The sequence below is a fragment of the Hordeum vulgare genome, chromosome 5H (assembly GCF_904849725.1).
Source record: "Hordeum vulgare subsp. vulgare chromosome 5H, MorexV3_pseudomolecules_assembly, whole genome shotgun sequence".
Taxonomy (NCBI): domain Eukaryota; kingdom Viridiplantae; phylum Streptophyta; class Magnoliopsida; order Poales; family Poaceae; genus Hordeum; species Hordeum vulgare.
Genome location: NC_058522.1, coordinates 324621100 through 324646619, shown reverse-complemented (window position 1 = coordinate 324646619; position 25520 = coordinate 324621100). Strand labels below are relative to the sequence as shown.

Sequence of the window (25520 nt, the reverse complement as noted above, 5' to 3'; positions counted from 1 at the left end):
TTCAAGACCTTTTAGTTAGGAAGCAAGCACAACATAAACCAGGTGATATAGTTGTGTCACACACAGATCTATAATATGTAAAATGCAAAAGGCTAGATAAGTGGACTATCATCTACAAAGAAAACAAGAAAGAACAAATACATGCCCAACAAAAGTTAAGTGTCTCCAAGAGTAACACAACGATGCCCATCTGGTAGTCGGCTAATGGCAACAAGGCGAACAACCATGCAATTATCTCCTAAAACAATTAGGTAGTATTGTTGGTTGAATGATCAGGAGCATGGTCGTGAAGCCATGTCCAGGATCCTGTGGCCGGAAGTAGAAAACAGAAAACAGAATTGAATTAGTTATTCACCAAACAAATAGGTGTAAAAACAAAGGTAATAAATCATTTATAGATGCATACCACGAGAAAAGAGTTCTGGACATACATGTTCATATATGGTTCCTTAAGGAAACAAGAAAAGTTGTCTACATAATAATTCAAGTTGAGAGAACAGGAGAAACCATATGAGAAAGACAATTCAAAGATCACGCAAACCTCATTTAGTTCCACTTTACGCCTAAATATTAATAGAACGATAATATAGTCATACCGAAAATAATAGACAACTAAATTGGGCATGCGAACAATAGCACTTACAATTGGTGTTCTGTATGAAAACATTTGTTTGCCCTTGTGCACGGAGAACCTGCAAGTCAAGGGATGATTCTTTCTTCTTTTGTTGTACTGGAAGCTGTTCCATTAGAACCAAATAAATACCAAGCAAAGGAGATACAATAAGTACTGATGTAAGATGAGCCCATAATCTATTTTATACTGAAAACCCCTGCAGTTTTGCAACACCTGCGTTGTTGTCAACATGAACAGTGGGACATGTAGAGGCATGCTTGTGCCCGTAGCAAAGGCTAAACTGCAGAATTTGATTATTTGGTCATATGTGAACTTATTAGCCATAGCATATTAAAATTAATCCAATCAAGCTTGCCGATCTAAGCTACTATCGGTTAGCTGATGCTTTCCTTTTGAATTTGTTGCCTTAGATCGTTCCTACAACAGATGCAGGACCCCTTATGACGTTCCTATCCAGGTGATTTCAAGCCTCATCGGAGAATTATGGTCACACCACTCTCCACCATCATCGCTATACCCTTGTACGCCGTGATGCCCATGTATCACCTGCTTGTGTTCACCTCCGCCGCAACCACCTCCACTGCTACCATTATAGTTTCAATGGATTTGTACTCCGACGATGGATTAAACAGTCAGCCATTTTTTAAGTTGAGCCAAGAAGGAGGAGGTAAACAGCGGCAATTTGTCTCGGGAGGAGTCGCGAGATTGGAGGAGGCCTACGGCGATGATTTTTCTCGGGAGGAGTCGCGGGATTGTGGACGAGGGGTTTGGGGCTAGGGGAAGATAGTAATTGTGCACGTGCAATACACGTGTTGACTAACATGACATTGCTAGTATTGAAGTTATATTAAGTGTGTGTCAATTAATTTGAATCGGAAAGTATAATTCAATTTCAAAAAATGAAAGCATAACTTCATTTGTGGCCCTATCATTATGATGTTTTCTATCTTGATTATTAACTCCATTTTGAAAAATGAGGACGTATAAGATCAAAACATTGATTTGCATAGAATTTAATGGTGCATGAGAAAATCAAGGGCATGGAACTACCCGAGGTCATGACTCTGTTATTAAAAAATAAGTTGGACCGTTGCTGGACGAATGGTGCCAATAATAAGAAACTCGGTCCAAATTTTTTGGCATCTGCACTCCATTGTACAGATGGATAGAAAAGCCCAATTGTATGGATTGCTAAGCATAACTTATCTATGCTCCATCCTTCATGAGGTCGTCCCTACTTATCAATCACATAGTGATGCAAAGCAGCGGTTAGATATCCTGAAACATCCATCCGATTCTACAAAAAGCATTTTCGTTTTCCCACCTCAAATCTGCAAACTCAGTGTCTTTAATAATCAGAATTTTGGATGGTGATATAAATTAACAAAGTCAAAATGTCGTTGAGTCACACTCTTTCCCACGTCTTACAAATGAAACATGAATTAAAAAGAAACCAATTTTGGATGATGATGTTAATTAACAAAGAATACTTTGATGTATATTAATCAAAATTTCAAATGCAGAGCCAACACACATGGGACACATAGTTGTAGAAGTTCTAGGTTGCAAAGTACCTCATTTTTCATTTGCGCCATGACCAGATGACGGCGAAGCACACTTGGATGCGCGATATGCATGGACAGCGGCGAGATTACCGGCGCATCATTGCTTCCCGGGCTGCTGGCCTACGATGGTAGGCATGCATCAAATTAATCCAGGCAAGCACTGCACGTACGCTGGTCAGACAAAAGACGATACAGCCGCACATGTAGCATCGTTAACTATTAATTACCAACACCAATTAATCCTACTGCGACAGCCATACCTCCAGCCACTAAACTTCTATTCCTAGCCAACTGGTACATTGACGATTCACGAGCAGCTAGCAGAGACGGCGACATTTTGTGTTGGACGAGCACACTTCCTCTTCCCCGCCTGACTATTTGTCAGAGTTCCACACCATGACACATTGCTCGTACTCCTTCAGCGGTGCAGGCTCGCCCACATCACCTGCTGGCTGTCTATCTATCAATGAAACAGATTTGGCCGCAGCTCTTAAGGACAATAAAGAAATGGTGAATACTCTTCAAGGACCACATACTGGAGAAGATAGAAGAGTTCTGCCTCCATCTCCAACAACTGTTAAGAGGATCCTTGCAGTTTGGGTGGAAGTAGATGACACCCAGCTCGATCGGCCTGATCTCAAGATGCTTAGCAGAAGCAAAACGCTGGAGTACTAAGCCCAATCTCTGTTCTGGAGGCACTCGGATCTCATGTGGTGCACTATGCTTGAAGATGGAAGCTGCTAAAAAATAAGTCCCCTAATAGTGCACAAATTTCTGTTTTCGTCTCATGTAATAAAATTGATAGACACGGTTGCCTCAGCAACTTAGTTTTTGTTTCTGTCTTATGCTATGCTTGTAACCCTTAACCTGACAACCATCAGGCTTCTTACTAAGTAATGGAGCCGGGGAGCTCCTCCGTATTGGGACAGGGTGTCCTGCAATTTCAGCGGAGCGGAGAGTGTGCCAAGCTTTTTGGGACATGATGTCTTAATTTCAGTGGAGCGGAGAGTTAGCATACTCCATAGAATATACTGTATAAACTTAATCAAGCTCTGAAATGACATGATGAAATCGTGTGTTTCTAATCTTCGCCATATTCTACCTCTGAAAGTTCACTTGGCAATTAACATACATGTTCACACACTCTCCATAACCCACAATCTAATTTAAAATGATCAATATCCTAGCTCTGTTGGATCGATGACCTCTTACCAACTCTGAAAATTCCATGAGCAGTGACACACTTGGTCAGATATCGTGTGTAAACTATAGAATCTTCAGTCAATGATAAATGTATTACTTCATGCCCGATCGATGACTCTTTACTGAAACATTGAAAACTATGTGTGCACTTGACATAGGTGTGTCACAGACAGTGCTTTGGAAGTGGATCCCGACAAACAAGCCGACCGGCATGCCATACCTGATATCGAAACCATGCTCCCATGGATCAAGGTTGTAAAAACCATATGCTTCACACAAGGAGTCGAAAGTTAATCCAGTAGCACGCTCAACTACATGGTCCCCCAATTTATCTGCATACCCCCTAATTGTCTGCTCCAGCGCGCCTACTCTTTCAGGGCATGTGGCTCTATCCGGTGGCTGATTCCCTACTGTGCAACAACATGAAGCAAAATTCTTATATATGAAATACCAACCATTTTTGCACGCATGTCTAGTTTTTTTTGCATGTAATCAGAAACTAATTCAGGGAAATGCAAGATCCAACACATGGCAGTACAACTACAACACTCATATCCACCACAACATTTCCAGTTCTATTTACTTTATCATAGTCCACGCAAGTAAAAGCAAAAAATTGGGCTACTCTGACAGTGCCTGAGGGGATCATATGAAACTACAATAATTAAGACATCATCACAACCCTGGCTTTGCTATAGCCCATTGACCTCTTATAAGTAAATGCCTATTACCTCTTAGTCCATGAGATGTTTGCGGATCCACCTTGCCAGTAGATTCAGCAGAGCCTCCGTCATCACTTTCAGTTCAATCTTGAATAATAGCCTCTCGGTCTCCATCTATCTGTGCTTGGCCGTGGGCTTGGTCAATTCAGCGGAGAGTTAGCATTTCAGTTGCAAAAATAAGAATATTTTAGCACAATTTTCACTTGGTGTAATTTAATGCAATTTTATCGAAGAAAACCAAGGCATAAATTTAAGCAGAAGGTCCAAAATGAAGTATCAACAACATATGGCAGTGATCAGATTTTCAATTTGTTGCTTTAATTCCTGAACGAAGATCCAAAAACAAATAATAGTGAGCTATTTTCCAGAAAAGTTATTTTTGGTACTATCCAAAAACATCTCAGGAGCAAACCCCCGCTGTCTGGTCCATTGCACACCAGAAGCATAATAATAGAATAATATCAACAGTGGCAGCGCTACTTAATCTCAACCGAGTCAGTCTTGTCTCGCCTCTATTGTGTGGTGGGAGCTTGACATCCATTCTATTCTAGTTCAGTATGCCAATGGAACTACTATCACACTCCTAAAAGGAAAAAAATCCTAGGGGCTCAAAGACAGTAGCATATTGTTTGTATCAATCAGTTTACTCATACTATGTGAGAACAGTGGATTCAACCCAACCAACCAACTTTGTGAAATCTGCCCATTGTTTGCCTTGTGGAAAGAAAAAGAAAAGGCCCTTCGCTTACTACATACCTCCATTTGTAGAGAGCCAATCTCTCGCTCAACTCCTAAAATATGCAAAAGGAGAGAAATGGTGTCAGAAATTAGCACATTGCTAACTACATTTTTTTCAACAGCTGCTACTTAAGCTAGTATCGCTATCTGTTGTAATCTTATTCGGTGAAATTCTCACCTCTTGTGGCGACTGACATCTCTCGCTTGCTCCTCCTAAGAGCCTCTGCAGGAGACAAAAGCATCAGGCCATTAGTTCGCAACGCCAAACTCCACATTGTCTGTTAATTCGCAATTTGCAGCACACCCACGAATGAATTCAGCGAGTTTCCCCACTCCAACACCCACGACATTCTCGATTTATCCTCCATCCACACAGGCGCTAGGTTACCCTAAAACCCTACTTGCGGAAAAGTTATTCCCCCGGACCAAGAAGGCGGCCAAAACACATGAAAGAGTTGACGTGCCTTTTTCTTATTTTAGAAACACAAGTCCCATAGAACAATGGTACAATTCAGGAGGCAATAGTTCAGTTCAGTCTCGTGATGATTTTTCGTCAGATAATATAACACTTAAGGAACTTAAATATATTACTACTTATTCCAAGTAAAGTTCGCCAATTTTAAAAGTAAGTTATGTGCCAAGAACTACATATTTTTTAATATGAAAAACTCAATTTTTCCTCAGCAACCAAGAAAGCACAAGTGCACGATCACGCAGTACATATGTAACCAGCCACTACAGTCAAATCCAAAAGGTAGCTTCTATATAGTAGAATAGTATTTCATACATAAAGGGAAAAGTACAGGCTTTTGCCAAACCAGAAACCATGCGGATTTTATCAGGGTTACTCTCAACTCCCAATCATGCATCGTAGGACTAACCTAGCTCAGAGCATGAATCCAACCAGCCCCGCCGGCCCGCCGGCCGGCCCCAACCCAATCCCCTCACCCGCCCACATATAGAAATATTAATAGTACGATTCAGACGATGGCCGAGGCGAGGAGGGTAATGCACTGACCTAAGGCGGAGGTCTTCTCCCTGAGCTGCGCCAGCTCCGCCCGAAGCGCGGCCGCCTCGGCGGCCTCCTTGACTCCGCCCGAAGCGATCTAAAATATAGGTGCATTAAATTAAATAGCATTTAATAGGGTGATATACAAGGAACCCATGTTATCACATGGAAGCAAATACACCTGCAACTAGCAACGCTAACACATGGTAAAGCAAGCAGTAACATAGCCAATCAGTGGTTTGCTAGGTTGTGAACATGTTGAAGGTTTTCATGGCATTGTTGAGAGGCTGATATTTAACAGGTGGTAGGCAACGAGACATAATCGACAGAAGCGATAGAACTAGCATGGCAATGATAGTAATGGTATCTGGGGAAATGGTCATCTTGCCTGAGATCCCGCTTGGAAGAAGAATGACTCCGTGAAGCAGACGAACCGATGTAGTCGAACGAGTCCTCACTTTCCGACACGCTTGCGGAACTCTATCGAGACGAAGAAAACCGGAAACAAGAATCAACACACGATATTCACCACACGATGCACAACACATATGATGCATGAGCAGCTGGATACATGCAAGTCACAGCATGTCAAATCACACAATCAAACACTACACATTAAGTGAAGTTCAATATGCAATGAGTTGCATATTGACGAAACTCCACATATGAATTATTTAGTTCTATCCCGATTAGGTACTCGCAATATTAAATGTTATTGAACATGGCAAGAGGTGAAGCGCAATTAAACTACCTATCTAGGCATTTTAAATGAGGTCGGAAATGACATATAGCATCTCCGAAACGACCTCACATGTTAATTTACAATTCTGTCCAGATCTGAACTAATGCATTTAAATAATTGTTAAACAGCAAAACAAATAGGTTCACGCGATTCTACGGGTCGTTCCAAGCAATATACACATAGAGAACATCTCCAACGGAGCTACGGTTCAAAAGATACGGACACCGCAAGATATGATGGCATGACTGCAAAATGTGTGCAAATGGCATCCACAACATTCAAAACACACAACCAGCAAGGTAATATGAAACTACACGAGATTCGAAGCAAGTTTCATATAGGACACGACGAAAACGGAGCAACGGTTCAACAACTACGAGCTAAACAAGAAATCACTACAATCTGCCAAAATCAGCCACATAGCATTTTCTACACCCCACAACTACGAGCTACACAAAACCAAAATACTCAACCAAGGCATGAGACGGTAGAGGTCAAGAAGCACTACCACATACAACTAATAACACCTAGCATGGAAGCATGGATCACTAGAAAAAGAACTCACAAAATGGCTTCTCACACACAGTTTCAGACTTAGTGAAGAAAACAATTTATGAAACTGCAGTTTTTGATCTGAAGGCATATTGACAGCAGCAAAACCACAAGCTACAGGACTCCAAATGGCATGAAAATTCACAGCTTGCTAGAGAATCCTAAAGTCTACAACTAACTCCATTGCACCAACCTCAAAAGAGCTACAGATCACCAGATAAACTCAAGACAAGACAACAACAAAATATAACAGATCTCAGACTTAGAAATATTTCAGCATCTCTAAAACAACACTATTTCCTAGCAAACAAAGAACAAACAAACCACACCTAAACATGGATTTCAATTGCAAGCAACATTACCAAGGGCTAGACTAAACATCCAAGAACAACTCTCTAGTTGACAATTTAATCATATCAAGTACGGAATAAATCCCACAAAATAAACAAAAGGCAACATAGAAAAATATTGCGCGAACTAACTTGCTCAAAAACTAAAACTAAATACACAGTTAAATCATATGGATTTTTCTATCCCGAAAACATATTTAACATGAGGGGTTGCAACACAAGTATATCGCCACACGTATATGTGAGATAATGTCCTAAACGCGGAATAATAAACTAGCTACGGAATCCTACATGCAAAAATACCATCCACTATTGTGAAATACAAGGAAAAGTGGTTCCTAAAACATGAACATTTTATCTACGGAGTTCGAGCAATCCGAACACGCACGAAAATTAATACGGGACAACTAACATAATAGGACAGCACACGTCTCTAGGCATTTGGCGGTTCAAACTACTTCAAACATACATGCAAGCTACAAATTCGTAATCTACGTGAAAAACTACACAAGATACATATATAGATCATCTCGAACCGACTTACGGTTTAGAAACTACGGGCATTTTAATATCGTCAATTTTCTGGAATTTAATTAATTCTGAAAATCCCTAAAAGAAAATAATCTACCGGGCCTAACGGTGGGCGCGAGATAACTAGACAACGCCCTAGGCGTAAAATAGAGATGCGGGGGGGGGGGGGGGGGCTGGTCACCTTGGGCCGGCCTGGCCGGGCGAAGGAGTCCGAGGCCTGGTCGCGGAGCTGGGGAGGCGTGCTGGCGCTTGGAGATGGGCCGGGGCGAGGCCTGGGCCGGCACGGAGCCCAGCTGGCGAGCGGGATGGCTGGCTCGGTGCGCAGGTCATTCCCTCGTCCTCCCGCTCGGGACCGAGGTTATGACGGCTGTCGGCGGCGACTTCAGGCGGGGCGGCGTGCAAGAGGACGGCGGGGCGAGGGGAGAGGTGACCTGGACCGGATCTGGCTGGATCCGGCCGGTGGTGGCCTAGAGGCGGCGGCGCAGGGGTGCTCGGGGCGGGTGAAGGCGGACATGGCGGCGGCTTGCAGGGAGAAGCTTGGGCAAGGCCGAGGCAGTCTTGCGCGCTCTCCGGCGAGCAGTGACCGGAGGCACGTCGACCGGCGAGGACGAGCGGCTGCGGGCCGGTGGGGAACCAGCGGCGGCTAGGGCGGCGCGCTCTCCGACGGCGGGGCGGCGCAGCAGGCTACAACACAACTCGGGAGGAGGAGGGAGGCTCGCCTCTAGGCGGCGGCGCGGATCCGGGCCCGACGGGCCTCGGATGGGCTCGGGCGGGCCCGCGGCGGCTGGAGGCTGGTGGGAGGAGGGAGAGAGGTGGGACTAGGGTTTCGGGGTGGCACGGGTTTCGAGGAGAGAGGGATGACTGTCTAAAAATAGGAGGAGGGTCTATTTATAGAGAAAAGGGGGGCTAGGTTTAGCGGAATTTCGTTCCGGATCCAACCGAGCGATCGGAATCGGACAATTCCGCACGCGGGAACGGTGAGTGGCTGTGTAGAGAGGTTAACCAGAGACGAGAGGGAAAATGGGCGACCCGGCAACGGGATTTAAAATACCGAAAGACGTCCGACGATAGACCGACTACTGTGCCGCTACGGTCGACCGTTCGGGTACGAGACGGACTCCGATTGCGACGAAACTTGACAGGCGGCCTAGCTACCACTAATTACGACCGCACGCCAAGTTCCAACCCAATCAGATAAAGTTTTACACACACTTTTAAAACAGGGTTTTGACGATGCCGCGGGCACGTGCGTGTGGTCGGGCTCAGAACGAACAACGACGAGAACCGGCAACTAACAACGGATGCAACTTTTGAAAACTGGCGGAAACGGGGTACCGATGCAATGCTGATGATGCGCATGATGCGATGATGATGCGACAAATAAAATAATCACACGGCGAAAAGGGAATAAAGGGGAATCTTCTGGGGCGTCGGTCTCGGGCTGTCACAACTGACCCCTCCCAGCAACCTCATCTCTCGTCGCCATCGTCCCTGCCGCCCAGCTCCGCTACTTTGTCTCGGGCGCGAGGCTCCTCACCGAACGGATTTGCCACATGACGTCCGCAAGATGGTCGACGCTTTGCCCACAAGGTATAGATGGACTCCGACAGTGAGTTTTTCTTCTACAATGTTATCTGTAATTCCGATGATTCTTCATCCGACGATGAGGAGATCGTGGCAGCTACGTTGGTCGTCCATGACCACCTTAGTATGGAGCGACAGCAGTTTAGGGCTCCATACCGGGGCACACGCCGACGCTGAATCGCAACCGGGAAATGGTCATTTCCTACTCCGGAAGGACTACTTCGAGACTCCAGACCCGCTCTACAAACATTGTTTCGATCTCGTTTTCGTATGGCTAGTCATGTGTTCAACAGTATTTGGGAGGGGGTGGTCGAGTACGATAACTATTTTGAGTACAAGAGGGATTGCCTTGGAAAGATTGACTTCTCTTTATCAAAAATGCACTACTGCCATTCGAATGCTTACACACAGAGTTTCCGATGATCTCATTGATGAGTACGTCCGAATGAGTGAGTCCACATGCCTTGAGTCCATGTATAGGTTTTGCAGAGTTGTCCTGATACTGCACGGTTGCTGACGATGAATACTAGCAGGGTTTTCCGGGGATGCTTGGTAGCATAGACTGAATGGACTGAAAATGGAAAAAACTGTCCTTCTGCTTGGCAGGGCCAGTATAAAGGCCATGTCTGAGCTTGCACTCTCATACTTGAGGCCATGTCCGACCTTGCACTCTCATACTGCCCTTCTGCCCTCTTAAGTTGCAAGTTGCTTGTTTATACGTTGCATTGCTAATCTACTGCTCCACTACTCACTGTGTTGTCGGCACAATATTTCAGTAAGAAAGCATAGTACAGGAACAGTTTACAAAGCACATTTGTAGTATTTCCTTTGTGGAGTGACAAATGTCACTGTAGATAAACATCTTAATCCATGGTCTCAGCTTATCAACAGTTGTTACTCTTCCAGTACAGAAAAATGGAACCATTTATTTGTGACAAAGAGCCCACTTATGTAGAGTACATAACACAATTACTCGAGCTTAAAAATGTAAAAAAAATGCGTAAGTAAACATAACAATTGAGACATCTAAAGCTACACTTGATGCTCCTGCTAACCATCAGCCCCATGCCAGGCCCATATAATGTCCTTGAGTGCTGGCCGGATGCCCTCCTCCAATAGCTTCTGGTACTCCAGAGAATCACCGCTCGTTTGTTTCATCTCAATGAGATGGTACGAGGGGCTGATCTCGAAGATCTCCGAGTCAAACTGAAGAACACCATTCCTGCCTTCCTTCCTCACTTGCATCTTGACGACACCATTATCCTTCTTCCTCACCCTGAGATTCAGCTGCTTTGCGACATCTTCCAGCTTTGAGACGATGGCTGAGGCAGGCTGTTCTGAAGTGAACCTTGCTTCCTTTTTGCTCTCCTTCTCGATGAATAGGCCAGAGAGATCAAACCCTGTGGAGAAAGAGATGATTTCAAAGGCATTTAGATTTGTCACCGCCAGGGGCTTCCTGTCTTCATGGCTGTTCTTCCTGCGCCTCACACCAAGTGTTGGAACAGCATCTGTGGTGGTATTCTCATTTGGCAGTCTCTCCTTCACTGTAAGGTTCTCCCCAGGACCTTTCCGGAACCAGGTGGACTCCTTTATCTTCTGGATCGATATCCTCTTGTTAGGATCAGGGTCCATGATCTTGTGCAACAGCTTCTGAAGTTTTGGGGAAACCCAACCAGGGCACCTGAAATCCCCCTTTTCAATCTTCCGGTACATCTCTATCAAGTTCTGACCTTGGAAAGGGAGGTAACCAGCGACAAGAACAAACAGGATGACACCGCAAGACCAGATATCTGATTTTGCACCATCATAGCCTCCCTTGCTGATCACCTCTGGAGCCACATATGCAGGAGATCCACAGGTGGTGTGGAGCAAGCCATCTTGCCTCTTTGATTCTGAAAGTGCACTCAGTCCAAAATCTGAAACCTTCAGGTTTTCATTCTCATCAAGCAATAGGTTCTCGGGCTTCAAGTCCCGGTGGTATACGCCTCGGCTGTGGCAGTAATCCACTGCACTGATGAGCTGCTGGAAGTACTTATGTGCAGCACCCTCGGTGAGCTTGCCAGCCTTGGAAACCTTGTCAAAGAGCTCACCGCCTTTCATGTACTCCATGACGAAGTAGATCTTGCTTCGTGTCGCCATGACCTCATGGAGCTGAACAATGCTTTTGTGCGCTACCAACCGCATGGTTGTGATCTCACGCCTGACCTGCTCCGCAAGCCCGACCTTCAGCACCGTCTCCTTGTCCATCATCTTTATGGCGACACCTCGGTTTGACTCAAGGTTCTTCGCATAGTGCACCTTGCCAAATGCTCCTTTCCCTAACAGCCTCCCCAGTTCATACCTCCCCATTACAATCTTCCCACTGTTCTCCATGCCTTCAAGAGTATAAGTCACAGCCAATAATATTCTTGTGGCTACCACTTAAATATGCTACGACACTTCAGCCAGCCTCCCCGAAGTCATGATCCAGCACTCTGGTGGATTCATCATAGCGGAGTCTAAATGGGGTGGAGTTGATGCAGGCAAGGTGGTTGCTCACATCAAGAGGTGACCAAATGGGCCCTCGCAGGGTGGTGATGTTCTTGGCCTCACAGAAGAAATCTCCTCTATGCAAGCACATCTTTCAGCATTCCTTGAGACTTTGATTTCTTGTTTTGGACGAGTTCCCTGACAAAGAAGTAACCATCAGATTTGGCAGTCACAGATTAAATAATACAGTACGTAATGAGGAGAAGTACTAGTATGAATGATTCAAGAGAAAACTACAGATGGATGGAAAGAAAATCGATTTCAGGCATAAGTTGCTCAGGAGCAAACAAAATAATTACTACTACTAGGCGTCTAGGCCTGCATGGAATTCAGAGTTCAAATATGAGAAATATCAAGTGCCTCCTTCATCAGCAGCACTGAATTGCTATGACTTGTGAAACCCTGATCCCCTCTAACAATCTAGGTGTTCGGAGAACACGGCGGCCTACCAACAAGCCGGCAAAAGGGACAAATCACATAATGGGATTAGGAGTTTAGTAGGATCCCACAAGAAAACAGAGAAAACCGTGCTACCTTTGTGCATCTAATGGTTCGACAAGTAGAAGGACTCTTCCGGTCGAATTTCAAGATCTGACCGCGCAGGGCGCATATGATTGGAGGAATGTAGGCTGAACCGAGAGAAAACCGGACAACGGAGGACTCCGAAATCTAGGCGAACTAAGACGAAACTGAAGGCCCGATTTTACCCCCTTCTCCAATCAACGTGCACCCACCGGCACGCCAGAGATTTTCTTGATTCTCAAGAAGATCCATCGACATCACCACAATGCATATTATTGGCAATCAAGAAAAGATCGCCACACGGACGGACAACCCAATGCAGGCACGCGTCAGGAAAGGAAGCAGAGGCGATAGGGAAGAGATGTAGCCGCCGCACCTTCCGGCGCTGCCGCGGAGACGAGGACGAGGAGACGGGAGCCGAGAGACTTGCGCCGGCGCGCCGCGCGGGCTCTGCTTCTCTCCTTTTCTTGGGCTTCCGAGGTTCGCAGTGTGTTGGGGTTGTGAGGTGAGCGGCCTCCGGCGACCGCGCGTTTTATATACCGAGGCGGAGGCACGGGACGGGGGAGGTTAGGAAAGGAAGATGAGATGAGGACACCACCTGGACGCCGACGCGGTATGACGAGACTGCCCCTCCCGGCCCGGCCCGGCCCGCGGTTCCAGGGCACCACCCAAGGCATATTCCGGTTTTTCGTTTCTCTCGCTGGTTGTTTGCTGGCAAACCTTTTTAATCCACGATTTAAACACAAAAACGGACAAATCTTGTACTCCATCAAGGACACAAATACGCACAAATCTTTTGCAATTACTCCAAAAGAAATCTTGTAAAAATATGCAGAGATACATCAAGGCTCGAGCGAGCCCTGCCGTGGCCACCGTGGAGCCGTGTCCTTTTTGGTAATTTGTGGCCTGGATAGATGGGGTCTCAGCTGACAGCTAGGGCACGGTAAGTAACCAGCTGGGACGCAGCCAACGGTCTTTTGTGTTGTTCCTGTTTCCCGGCGATCCACTCGTGCCGCCGTTCAAACAATTGATTTGTTACCTTCCCACGCAGGTGGTCGTGTGGTTTTTCTACTGCAATGATTATGGACGTGGCTGGGATCGCCTTATCTCTATCCTATGCACTGCTGAGTCAAGGGCAGGCTGTTCCTTGGACCAGTCATGATGCCGTGTTACATGTGATGCAGATTGAACAACCAACTATATGCATGGACACACAGTCCCATCAGGAAAACTATGGATGCCCCAGCCCATAGCATAGGTACAATTGGGGATAGCTATCACTCGGATGCACATGGACTGCCCAGGTGGTGAATTAGAGGCAAAATGAACACTGCCTAGGTGGTGAATTAGAGGCAAAATGAACTGAACCATAGTTGAAAAAAATACACTCAGCTAATCCTTTTATGTACATCCGGAGGACGCCTGATTCCTAGACGCCACACATCCTACTACGCTGGCGCCACACCCTCAACAGTGTGACGCCTAATTGCACGTCCAAAATATTTACTTGCTGATGATGATTACATTAGACTAGGCTGGGCAGCAGATATTTACGGGCTCATCTCCGATCGTGGCTAGGCTTAGCTGCTAGCAGACACGGTGAAAGTGCTCCTGCGATGAAAGTGCTACTTGGTGTCATACACAGTGAAAACGCTCCGATGCTGTCAGACACGGTGAAAGATGAATGAAGCGGCATTCACGTAATACATTAAGCTGCCCATTATAGCAACTAAATTACTCCCTCCGTTCCTAAATATAGGTCTTTTTAGAAATTGTACTAGTGGACTACATACGAAGCAAAACGAGTGAATCTATGTTCTAAAATATGTTTATGTACATCCGTATGTAGTCCTCTAATGAAATTTCTAAAACTACTTATATTTAGAAACGGAGGGAGGGAGTACTACGTGCGTCTGCAAGTGAAAGTGTGTGCCTTGCCTGCGAGTTTCATCATCATCAATGGTAGTTTTCTTGGACATGCCCAGCCTAGTCTAATGTAATCATCATCAGCCAGTAAATATCTTAGACGTGCAACATCTAACACTTAGGTGTCACACCGTTGAGGGTGTGGCGCCAGCGTGGCAGGATGTGTGGCGCCTATAAGTCAGGCGTCACACAATGTAGTGTGGCGCCTGACTGTCGGGCGCCACATAAAAGGGTCACTTGAGTGTATTTTTTTCATTCGTGGTTCAGTTTGTGAAATACTTTCATTCAGGGGTTAATTGTATGCATTTTGCCTGAATTAGAGCATCTACAGCCGAACCCCTGCTATCCTCCTTAAACATTCAAGCAGGTCGTCCGGTCATAAATTTTTGATCTAACCGAACTTTTTAAACCGGCATTAAACGTCCGAACTGACTCGCATTCGTCGTATCCAGCCCAAATATGAAGCAGACATGACGAGCCCGGGCACGCTCACATTGGTCCGCATCGATCCCACATATATTCGTCCTTCACCGCCCGCCGGTTCAAACCCTATTCATTTCACTTCACTCCTCTTCACTCCCATTCGTCATCCTATCTCACCTCCGACGATCTCCGACTTTCTCTAGCATGGAGGGCAACGGATTTGACTCCGACCAGTCCGGATCCATCAACTGGAGGGTCGTTCCCTGTGGATTGGTGGAGGCAATGGCAGATCCATTGCACTCTGCAGGCCCCGCGAGGACAGCGCCCGACCAAAGGTAGGATCTGTCCGCCACGACTCCATAGCGTTTGTTTAACTAGCGCTCGGTTCCTCTGGGACGGGATCATCGAGGTCTCGTTGGGTGGAAAATCTCTCCTTCCCCATCACGAGTCCGACAGGTTTCGAGTCCCATCGGGAACGGGCTGCCCGCCATAGGAAGGAGAGGGTAAGGGCCGCTGAGGCCTGTCTTGCGAAGGAGATGGCGGAGACGGAGGCGGCTGATGCGGCGGCGCGGGCGGCCGCAGAGGAGGAAGCCATTTGCTCATGCATTTTGAAGAAACAACATAGGAGTAACGCGTACGCCTTCGTCCGAGAGCAGAATCGGGCGGTTCGTGAAATGGTCGGACTGCCACTGAAGGAGGAAGAAGAGTTGAGCGACGGCGAGGATAGCTCCGGCGACGAGCAGATCCAACTCGATTTGTACTACATCATCGACTGCTACTTCGATGAGAAAGACGGCAAGGGCTCCGCGAAGGTCAAGGGAAGTAGTGGCAGATCTCTACCATTGCCAAACATACCAAATTTTGGTAGTGTGATGACATGTTCGTAGTGATGAAGTAGTCGAACGATGTGTGTAGTGCGTCGACGTAGTTGTTTTTGGGGAATGTCGCATGGGAAACAAAAATTTCCTACGCTCACCAAGATCAATCTATGGAGACTAACATCTACGAGAGGGGGAGTACATCTACATACCCTTGTAGACCGCTAAGCGGAAGCGTATATAACGCGGTTGATGTAGTCGAATGTGTTCGCGGTCCAAATCGCAATCCATCCCGTGATCCCATCACGATCCGTCCCCATCTAGCACCGAACGGACGACACCTCCGCGTTCGGCACAAGTACAGCTCGGTGACGTTCTCCGCCTCCTTGATCTAGCAAGCAAGGGCGGAGAGGTAGATGAGTTCTCCGGCAGCACGACGACATGGCGGCGATGGTGGTGGAGCTGTCCCGACAGGGCTTCGCCAAGCACTACCGCGATGAACTATAGGAAGGGTTGATTTAGAGGGAGAGGGAGAGGCTGCGCCGTGGCTTGTGTTGCTGCAGCCCTGCCTCCCCTCACATATATATAGGAGGAGAGGAGGAGGGAGGCTCCCTAGGGTTTCCCCTAGGGGCGGGCGGCGGCAAGTGGGGTGCCTTGGCCCCCAAGACAAGTAGGGCGCCTCCCCTCTTGGCCCAACCCTAGCCCTAGCCGCATGGGCCTTAGGTGGGAGGGGCGGACAACCCACTAGGGGCTGGTGCGCCCTCTCTCACAAACCATGGGGCCCTCCTGTGCAGGTGGACACCCGGAACACTTTTGCCACTCCCTTCACAAAACCGATAAGTCCTGGAACTTTTCAAGAACCCGAATACCAACTTCCTATATATCAATATTTACCTCTGGACCATTCTGGTGCTCCTTGTGACGTCCGAGATCTCATCCGGGACTCTAAACAACTTTCGGTTACCACCATCCATAACTCATTAATACTAAATCGTCACCGAACCTTAAGTGTGCAGACCCCGCGGGTTCGAGAACTATGCAAACATGACTGAGACACTCTCCAGTCAATAACCAATAGCGGAACCTGGATGCCCGTGTTGGAAATATGCCCTAGAGGAAATAATAAATTTTTTATTATTATATTTACAGTTCATGATAATTGTCTATTATTCATGCTATAATTGTATTAACCAGAAACCGGAATACATGTGTGAATATATAGATCACAATGTGTCCCTAGTGAGCCTCTAGTTGGCTAGCTCGTTGATCAATAGATGATCATGGTTTCTTGATCATGAGCAATGGATGTCATTGATAACGGGATCACATCATTGGGGAATGATGTGATAGACAAGACCCAATCCTAAGCATAGCACTAGATCGTGTTGTTCGTCTGCTAAAGCTTTTCTAATGTCAAGTATCATTTCCTTAGACTGTGAGATTGTGCAATTCCCGGATACCGTAGGAGTGCTTTGGGTGTACCAAACGTCACAACGTAACCGAGTGATTATAAAGGTGCACTACGGGTATCTCCGAAAGTGTCTGTTGAGTTGTACGAATCGAGACCGGGATTTGTCACTCCGTGTGACGGAGAGGTATCTCTGGGCCCACTCGGTAATCCATCATCATATTGAGCTCAGTGTGACTAAGGGGTTAGCCACAGGATGATGTGTTACGAAACGAGTAAAGAGACTTGTCGGGTAACAAGATTGAACAAGGTATAGGGATACTGACGATCGAATCTCGGGCAAGTATCATACCGATAGACAAAGGGAATTGCATACGGGATTGATTGAATCCATGACATCGTGGTTCATCCGATGAGATCATCGTGTAACATGTGGGAACCAACATGGATATCCACACCCCGTTGTAGGTTATTGGCCGGAGAGATGTCTCGGTCATGTCTGCATGTCTCCCGAACCCGTAGGGTCTACACACTTAAGGTTCGATGACGCCAGGGTTATATGGAAATAGTGTACATGGTTACCGAAGGTTGTTCGGAGTCCCGGATGAGATCCCGGACGTCACCAGGAGCTCCGAAATGATCTGGAGGTAAAGATTTATATATAGGAAGTGAGATTTTGGTCACAGGAAGTGTTTCGGGCATCACCGGTAATGTACCGGGACCATTGGAAGGGTTCTGGGGGTCCACCGGGAGGGGCCACCAGCCCCAAGAGGCTTCATGGAACAAAAGGTGGAAGGTGACCAGCCCAAAGTGGGCTGGTGCACCCTCTCCTCTCAGCCCAAGGCGCAAGGAGAGGTGGAGGGGGCAAACCCTAGGCGGAGGAGGGACCCAAGGCCCACCTAGGGCGTCGCCCTCCTCTCAACCGTGGCCGCCGCCCCCCCCCCCCCCCCGGGCATCTAGGGCTGCCGCACCCCTAGGGAGGGAACCCTAGGGGTGTGCACCCTCTCTCCCTCCCTCCTATAAATACCCAAGGTGTTGGGGCTGATTTGAGACACGAAAACTCTCTTTCTCGACGCAGCCCTACCCCTCTCTCTCCTCGTCCTCCGCATAGCTTAGCGAAGCTTTGTCGGAGAACCACGTAGCTCTACCGCCACCACGCCGTCGTGCTGCCGGAGCTCTCTCCCTCAACCTCTCCTTCCTCCTTGCTGGTTCAAGGTGTTGGAGACGTCACCGGGTTGCACGTGTGTTGAACACGGAGGTGCCGTAGTTCGGCACATAGATCGGAATCCACCGCAATCTGAATCGCTGCGAGTACGACTCCATCAACCGCATTCATAGTAACGCTTCCGCTTAGAGATCTTCAAAGGTATGAAGATGCTCTACAACCTCTCTCGTTGCTGGTTTCTCCATAGATAGATCCTTGTATGGCGTAGGATTTTTTTTGAAATTACTACGATCCCCAATAGTGGCATCCGAGCCAAGGTTCTATGCGTAGATTCTATGCACAAGTGGAACACAAAAGGTGTGGGCGCTGATTTGTCAACTTGCTTGCCGTTACTAGTCTTATATTTTTTTGGCGGTATTGTGGGATGAAGCGGCCCGGACCAACCTTACACGTACGCTTACGTGAGACTGGTTCCACCGACATACATGCACTTGGTGCATAAGGTGGCTAGCGGGTGTCTGTCTCTCCCACTTTAGTCGAATTGGATTCGATGAAAAGGGACCTTATGAAGGGTAAATAGCATTGGCATATCAATGTTGTGGATGTCACGTAGGTGAGAAACGTTCTTTCTAGAAACCCTAACCAGCCACGTAAAACTTGCAACAACAATTAGATGACGTCTAACTTGTTTTACAGGGTATGTTATGTGATGTGATATGGCCAAAAGGATGTGATGTTACATATGTGATGTATGAGATTGATCATGTTCTTGTAATAGGATTCACGACTTGCATGTCGATGAGTATGACAACCGACAGGAGCCATATGAGTTGTCTTAATTTATTGTATGAGATACAACGCCATGTTGATTACTTCACTTTATCGCTAACGATTAGCTATAGTAGTAGAAGTAATAGTTGGCGTGATGACTTCACGGAGACACAATGATGGAGATCATGATGATGGAGATCATGGTGTCATGCCGGTGACGATAATGATCATGGTGCCCCGAAGATGGTGATCAAATAAGCAAGATGATATTGTCCATATCATGTCACCATATGATTGCGTGTGATGTTTATCATGTTTTACATCTTGTTGCTTGGAACGACGGTAGCAAATATAAGATGATCCCTCATTAAAAATTTCAAGATAAGTATTCCCCTAAGTGTGCACCGTTGCGAAGGTTCGTTGTCTTGAAGCACCACGTGATGATTGGGTGTGATAGATTCTAACGTTTCCATACAACTGGTGTAAGCCAGTTTACACACGCAAAACACTTAGGTTGACTCGACGAGCCTAGCATGTACAGACATGGCCTCGAATACGGGAGACCGAAAGGTCGAACATGAGTCGTATGGTTGATACGATCATCATGGATATGCTCACCATTGATGACTAGTCCGTCTCACGTGATGATCGGACACGGACTAGTCAACGTGGATCATGTAACACTTGGATGACTAGAGGGATGTCGATCTAAGTGGGAGTTCATTAGTAATTTGATTAGATGAACTTAATTATCATGAACTTATTCTAAAATAGTCTTTACAAATATTGTAGATCCAATGGCCAACGCAAATGTCCCATTCAACTTCAACACATTCCTAGAGAAAACCAAGCTGAAAGACGATGGGAGCAACTATGCGGACTGGGCTCGTAACTTAAAGCTCATCCTCATGGCTTCCAAGAAGGCATATGTCCTTCATGCACCGCTAGGTGATCCTCTCGTTCCCGCGGCAACCCAGGACACTAGGAACATGAGGCAGTCGCGGAGTGATGGCTACTCTCTCATTCAGTGCGACATGCTTTACAGTTTAGAACCGGGACTCCAAAGGCGTTTTGAGCAACACGGAGCATATGAGATGTTTGAGGAGCTGTCGTGGTTTTGTCACGACAGATGTCCTTGTGAAAGGACTTAGATATGGAGCCATCGCACCTTGGTGGCGACTCGAAGGGGGTGAGCGAAAGCGAGACTCAGATTTACCCAGGTTCGGCCCCTCGTGAGGAGGTAAAAGCCTACGTCCTGCTATGTATGGATTAATGGTGGTTTCGATTACAAGGAGGGCGTAACTTGCGTGACCTAGCTCTCGATTCTCTCTAACTCTCCTAACCTCTCCCTGGGACTCGCCTTTATATACAGGTGGAGCCCTAGGGTTTACAAAGTCCTGACCTTCTACTCTTTGTGACTTTACTTATCTTTAAGTCGTCGTGTTCCCCACGACTAGGAGCTTTATTGGTAATCCATCATCCGCACGACCTCTCGAACCGCTATCAGCATCTGGGCTACGGGATGCGCAGCTAATGGTGAGTCGCCCCTTTGGTGACCCGGCCCACTAGGGGCGGGTCACCCATAGGTAATATCCCCAACATTAGGCCCCAGATTGTCTTGAATTCATTCATGTCAATAGACTCCCGTCAACTTGGGGTGATTCTCCCCATTTCTATCCTTCAACGAATGACAAGTCGCCTCCCGTTGTCACCTAATATGAGTCACCATGGAATACTGGATGATATCACCTCATCCCCTTAGTTCCGGGGCTCTCACCTCCACAACCATCAACGGATCTTTCGCTCATAATTACTTATCCCGAGAATCTAGGCGCCATCATCGCAACCTCTCACTTGTCGCCTCGATTTCTGCCTCGATTTCCGTTCCTGCCCTTTAAATAACAAGGGAAATGGGGGGGGGGGGGGAAGGAGACCCCGTCACCAACCTCCATCTCTTCCTCGTTTTCCTCGCGCATCTCGTCTCCGAGCACCAGCGCCCCGGCGTCGTCTCTGGCTCCTGGAGCTTCTCCATCAACCGCGACCTTCCGGACGTTAAGGAACACGAAGCACTGCGCATTCGTCCCCGACACCGATCTCCTGCTCTCAGGTACACACATTCCCTTCATTTAGGGTTAAGCCGACAATGCCATGACTGTAGCCTCTTGCGAGCTAGCTTCCACAATGCGATGAACACCCTTAACTGCTTTAGATCCGTTCCATGCTCTCGTGATTGACCTTAGGCAGTAGCAGGCTTCGACCATTTAATCATGTCCTTTTGCCAGCTCAAACCTACATACTGCTGACCCAACGCTGTCGCTGCTTTATATGCATAGTTCACTATCATTATTCCAGGTAATATCGTTCTATTTTGACCTACTCGTAGATCCACAACTTACTGCCTATCTTTAGAAACATGTTTGTTCATCTGCTGCGAATATCTCTAAGGAAGAAAACACATCCGAAAGTCGCCGTTTAGTTCCAGCCTTCATAGCGACTTAGGTTTATTAGTATAGCTATGACACCTTCTCTTCTAGTCTGAAGGGCGAGTCAGAATACTTTTGAAGATATGCCCATAGATCTCCCAAATAACGGGTTGCGACGTACATCAACCATTTGGCGGGTTACCAAATCTTTTACGAACACCATAGACCCATACCGGCGGGTTAGAACATTTCATAGTCTTTTACTGGGTCGCCTCGTTCCCCTCTCTTTTGTAGTCATGGCCATTATGAAGTGTGACTGGTTACCAACCAAAGTCGACGATGCCACGCTCGAGAAATTTGTTAAGGCGGGTCTCCTTGACAGCAAGGAAACCATTGGTTGGAGAACCGCCCCGGGCGAGTTGACTCCCAACCCCGCTCGAGGAGAGGTAGTAATCTTTACCGATTACCTTGAGCGCGGTTTTAAACCGCCCGGGTCAAAGTTTTTCCGGGATGTCCTGCATTTCCTCAACGTCCATCCTCAAGATCTGGGACCCAACTCCATCAGCAACCTGTGCCAGTTCCAGGTCTTCTACGAAGTATATTTGTAGAGAGAACCCGTGATCCCCTTATTCTGGAACTTTTTCCATCTAAACCGCCAGACCGAGTTTCCCAACGGTCCCAACCATGAGCTTAGAGGAGTCAACATCCAAAGACGCCACGAACGTGGATTTCCGACAGTTCTTCTGCGCAGCCATCCCAAAGGCTGGGCCGAGTCATGGTTCTACTGCCGAGACACTTCTCCACCCGGCGAGAACCCTCTTCTGGGCTTCAGAGCAGACCGCCTGCCCATGGACTTCAAATTTCCCGATAAGCTCACAGAAGAAGAAGAGTCAGAGTTTATCCCAATCTTCTCCAAGTTGAAATCTCTGAACAACAACGGGCTCATCGGGATCGACCTATTCCGCTGCTAGATAGAATGGAACATACTTCCCCTGAGTCGCCGAGACGGGCTGATGTATGACTACGACGGTACAATAGACCATCCCAAGTGCTTCAGTCGCCACAGACTCTCAGAGAGCGAAATTGTCGGAGTCATCAAGAAACAAACCGGCGAAACCTTGGAAGAATGTGCCAAGATTGGTCTTAAGGCCTTCTGCCGCGCCAACCCAGTGCCACCAGTAAGAATCCAAGCCGCCCTTTGTCTCTTTTATGCTTAACAATGTTCTTGGCTTAAGATTTGCCTCTATCCATCAGAAAACCGATGTATTTTGGCGAAGGGGCCCCAAAGCAGTCACCCCAAAGTCCACCAAGTCGCCGCCAAAAAAGAAGAAGACGGTGAGCAAAAAGAAAGCCGCCACCAAAGATTCATCTTTTGTTGGCGACTCACAAGCAGATGAGGCACATTCAGAGGTAAGGTTTCCCCTTCACTCATCATCTATGTGTTCCGACTTACATTTATACCATGCATCCTTATATGTAGGGCGAGGATCATGAGAGCAAAAACGATGCAGTCGAGGTAATTTCCATTTCTTTTGACTCACCTTCTCCTTCCCCTAGACCAGCCATGCGGATCTGCAGAAAGGTGCCCATGTCTCATCCACATGCTTATATGGACCCAGATTTCCTTTTAAAGAAAGCAAGATTTACCCCCACGCGCAAGACCCGTAGTCGCTCTGGCGACTTGATCACCGGACTGCCTGAGAAGACAACCGGTCGGAAACGCACCAACGAGGTACATTCTTGTTTTATCATACCCTTTGTCGTGTAAAATATGACTCGCCACTTTGTCAACCTCAAGCCTTTGTTCTGTTAGACTTCTCCCCCTACATCTGGTGACTCGGCAATATCTGCTCTCCCGCCGATGATTCGTGTGCCAGGATGAGTCTTCTTTGCTAATCCATTTTTTCTAAACAATGATATGTGCTTTTAATCTTGGTGATTTTGTCGCAGGGCACAAGCAAAGAGAAGGAAAACCGGCGACTCTCCTTCTGCTCTCTGAACATCTGATGCCTTAGGCACGAGCACCTCTGTTCCTGAGACTAATGAGGAGCAAACGGTGGCTTATGATATTCATGCGGACGATATTCTCAAAACCAGGGATGACTCGCCCGTCATTTTGAAGGAGACTACTGGTAAGAGTAACCCGCCAAGACCTCTCAAGGCGACTGACGATCCAGACGTCGTGGTCACTAGCATCGGTGACTCCACTCCTCAAACTGCCATGCTTTCCAAACATACCTCCAAGGCAACTCGCCTTTCCCCTCATGAAGACACAGACCCCCTCAAGCTCCCCCAATATGAGAAGCTGGAGTTCCACCAACTTTGTTCCGGCTTCACAAGTCATCTAGAGAGAGACTACGAACTAAACAAGAGCTTGATCCGTCTTATGAGGACTAAACATGAGGTATTTATGTTGATGTATTTTCCTGCACCCATTAGCCTTCCAAGGGCCGGATCATCTGTTAAAAGATGAGCCGGGTCTTTGAATAAAAAATCTTCAAGCTGTAGCCCCAAGGGTCGGGTCATCTTTGAGAAGATGAGCCGGGTCTTGCATTAGAAAAAATCTCCAACCTGTAGCCCCCAAGGGTCGGGTCATCTTTGAGAAGATGAGCCGGGTCTTGCATTAGAAAAAATCTCCAATCCTGTAGCCCCCAAGGGCCGGGTCATCTTTGAGAAGATGAGCCGGGTCTTGCATTAGAAAAATCTCCAACCTGTAGCCCCCAAGGGCCGGGTCATCTTTGAGAAGATGAGTCGGGTCTTGTATTAGAGAAAAAAATTCAACCTGTAGCCCCCAAGGGCCGGGTCATCTTTTGAAAGATGAGCCGGGTCTTGTATTCGGTATGATTTTGATAAAAATCATACATTATCCCCCAAGTATCAAGAGTATTGCTTGCAGTAATGCTGAAACTTGTCTCCCAAATTTGATGTGCAGGAGTCTGTGACACAGACTGAGTCGGCGGTGGCCGACTTAAAGAAAAATCTGGCTGTACAATAGGATGCCCACTCCAAGTTGGAGACGAAATTCCGCGTACTGCAGGCTGAGCTGGAGAAGATGAAGGCTGACCAGAATTTTTTTGAGAAGAAAGCCAAGGCCGATCAAGCCGCCATTCTTAAGCGTGTTGAGCAGGCGGAGGAGAAATTGGAAGCCGCCCAACAAGAGCTAACCGGCTTAAAAAAGCATGTGTCCAATATGACAATCGCCATGTTTGGTAAGCGTTATCCTTTGACTGTTTGCTTAACTAATCTGGTATCACAAATTATCAAATACGGATGTACCCTTTGCAGGTGCACGAGCCGCCAATCTTCCGGACGACTGCCTGCTTAAGTTAAAAGCCATATATACCTTCGCTGAGCAGCTATACACCGGGGGCGTGCTGTCAATCAAGGCAGTGATGTGCAACAAGGGACCGGTGATGACCATCAAGCAGATGCTTGGCTTCCTGTCTACATTGCCTCCTCAGATAGAGGAGTTAAAAAGATCAGCCGCCCGAAAGGGAGTGTTGAACACCCTGAGTCGGTGCTTAGCGTACTCCCTTGAGCTCAAAACCGAAGAAATAGCCGCCGGCTACCCCGAGCTGAAAGATAACGGGTCAGAATTCACCGAGGTGGACTATCACCGAACCCTCGTAGAATCTCGCTATGAGGCGACTCAACTGGCAGCCAGTTTAGATCTGAACAAATACCAAGCCGCCTATGACGAGAACAAAAAGAAGGTGACTCCTCCTTCATATGAAACTGCTAGCCTGGTTCCTAGTCGGCCCAAGAATCCTTTTGATATTGACATGGACCTATCTCTCTTCCTTTATGATGAAGACGAGTTCGTTGCCTTGTCCAAGTGTAACTGGAAGTTGGGCGACTTATGAATCGAAGGCGGGGAAAGCTCAAGGCAAGGTGACTCGACGGCG

At 47.1% G+C, this 25520-nt stretch overlaps 1 protein-coding gene and 1 long non-coding RNA gene across 2 annotated transcripts; one reads left to right on the top strand and one right to left on the bottom strand.

Moving 5' to 3' along the window:
* Nucleotides 1-10536: 10536 nt before the first annotated feature.
* LOC123395330 (CBL-interacting protein kinase 15-like) lies at nt 10537-13198 on the bottom strand. The gene is given in 3 exon segments (XM_045090316.1): nt 10537-10710; nt 10713-12297; nt 13058-13198. Coding segments are annotated over 2 exon segments (1314 nt in total). The 5' UTR covers nt 12004-12297; nt 13058-13198; the 3' UTR covers nt 10537-10687.
* A 9750-nt stretch (nt 13199-22948) lies between these two features.
* Nucleotides 22949-23287, top strand: LOC123452204. The gene is made up of 3 exons (XR_006632571.1): nt 22949-23025; nt 23096-23131; nt 23249-23287. It is a non-coding gene; the product is annotated as an uncharacterized LOC123452204 (long non-coding RNA).
* Nucleotides 23288-25520: the final 2233 nt, after the last annotated feature.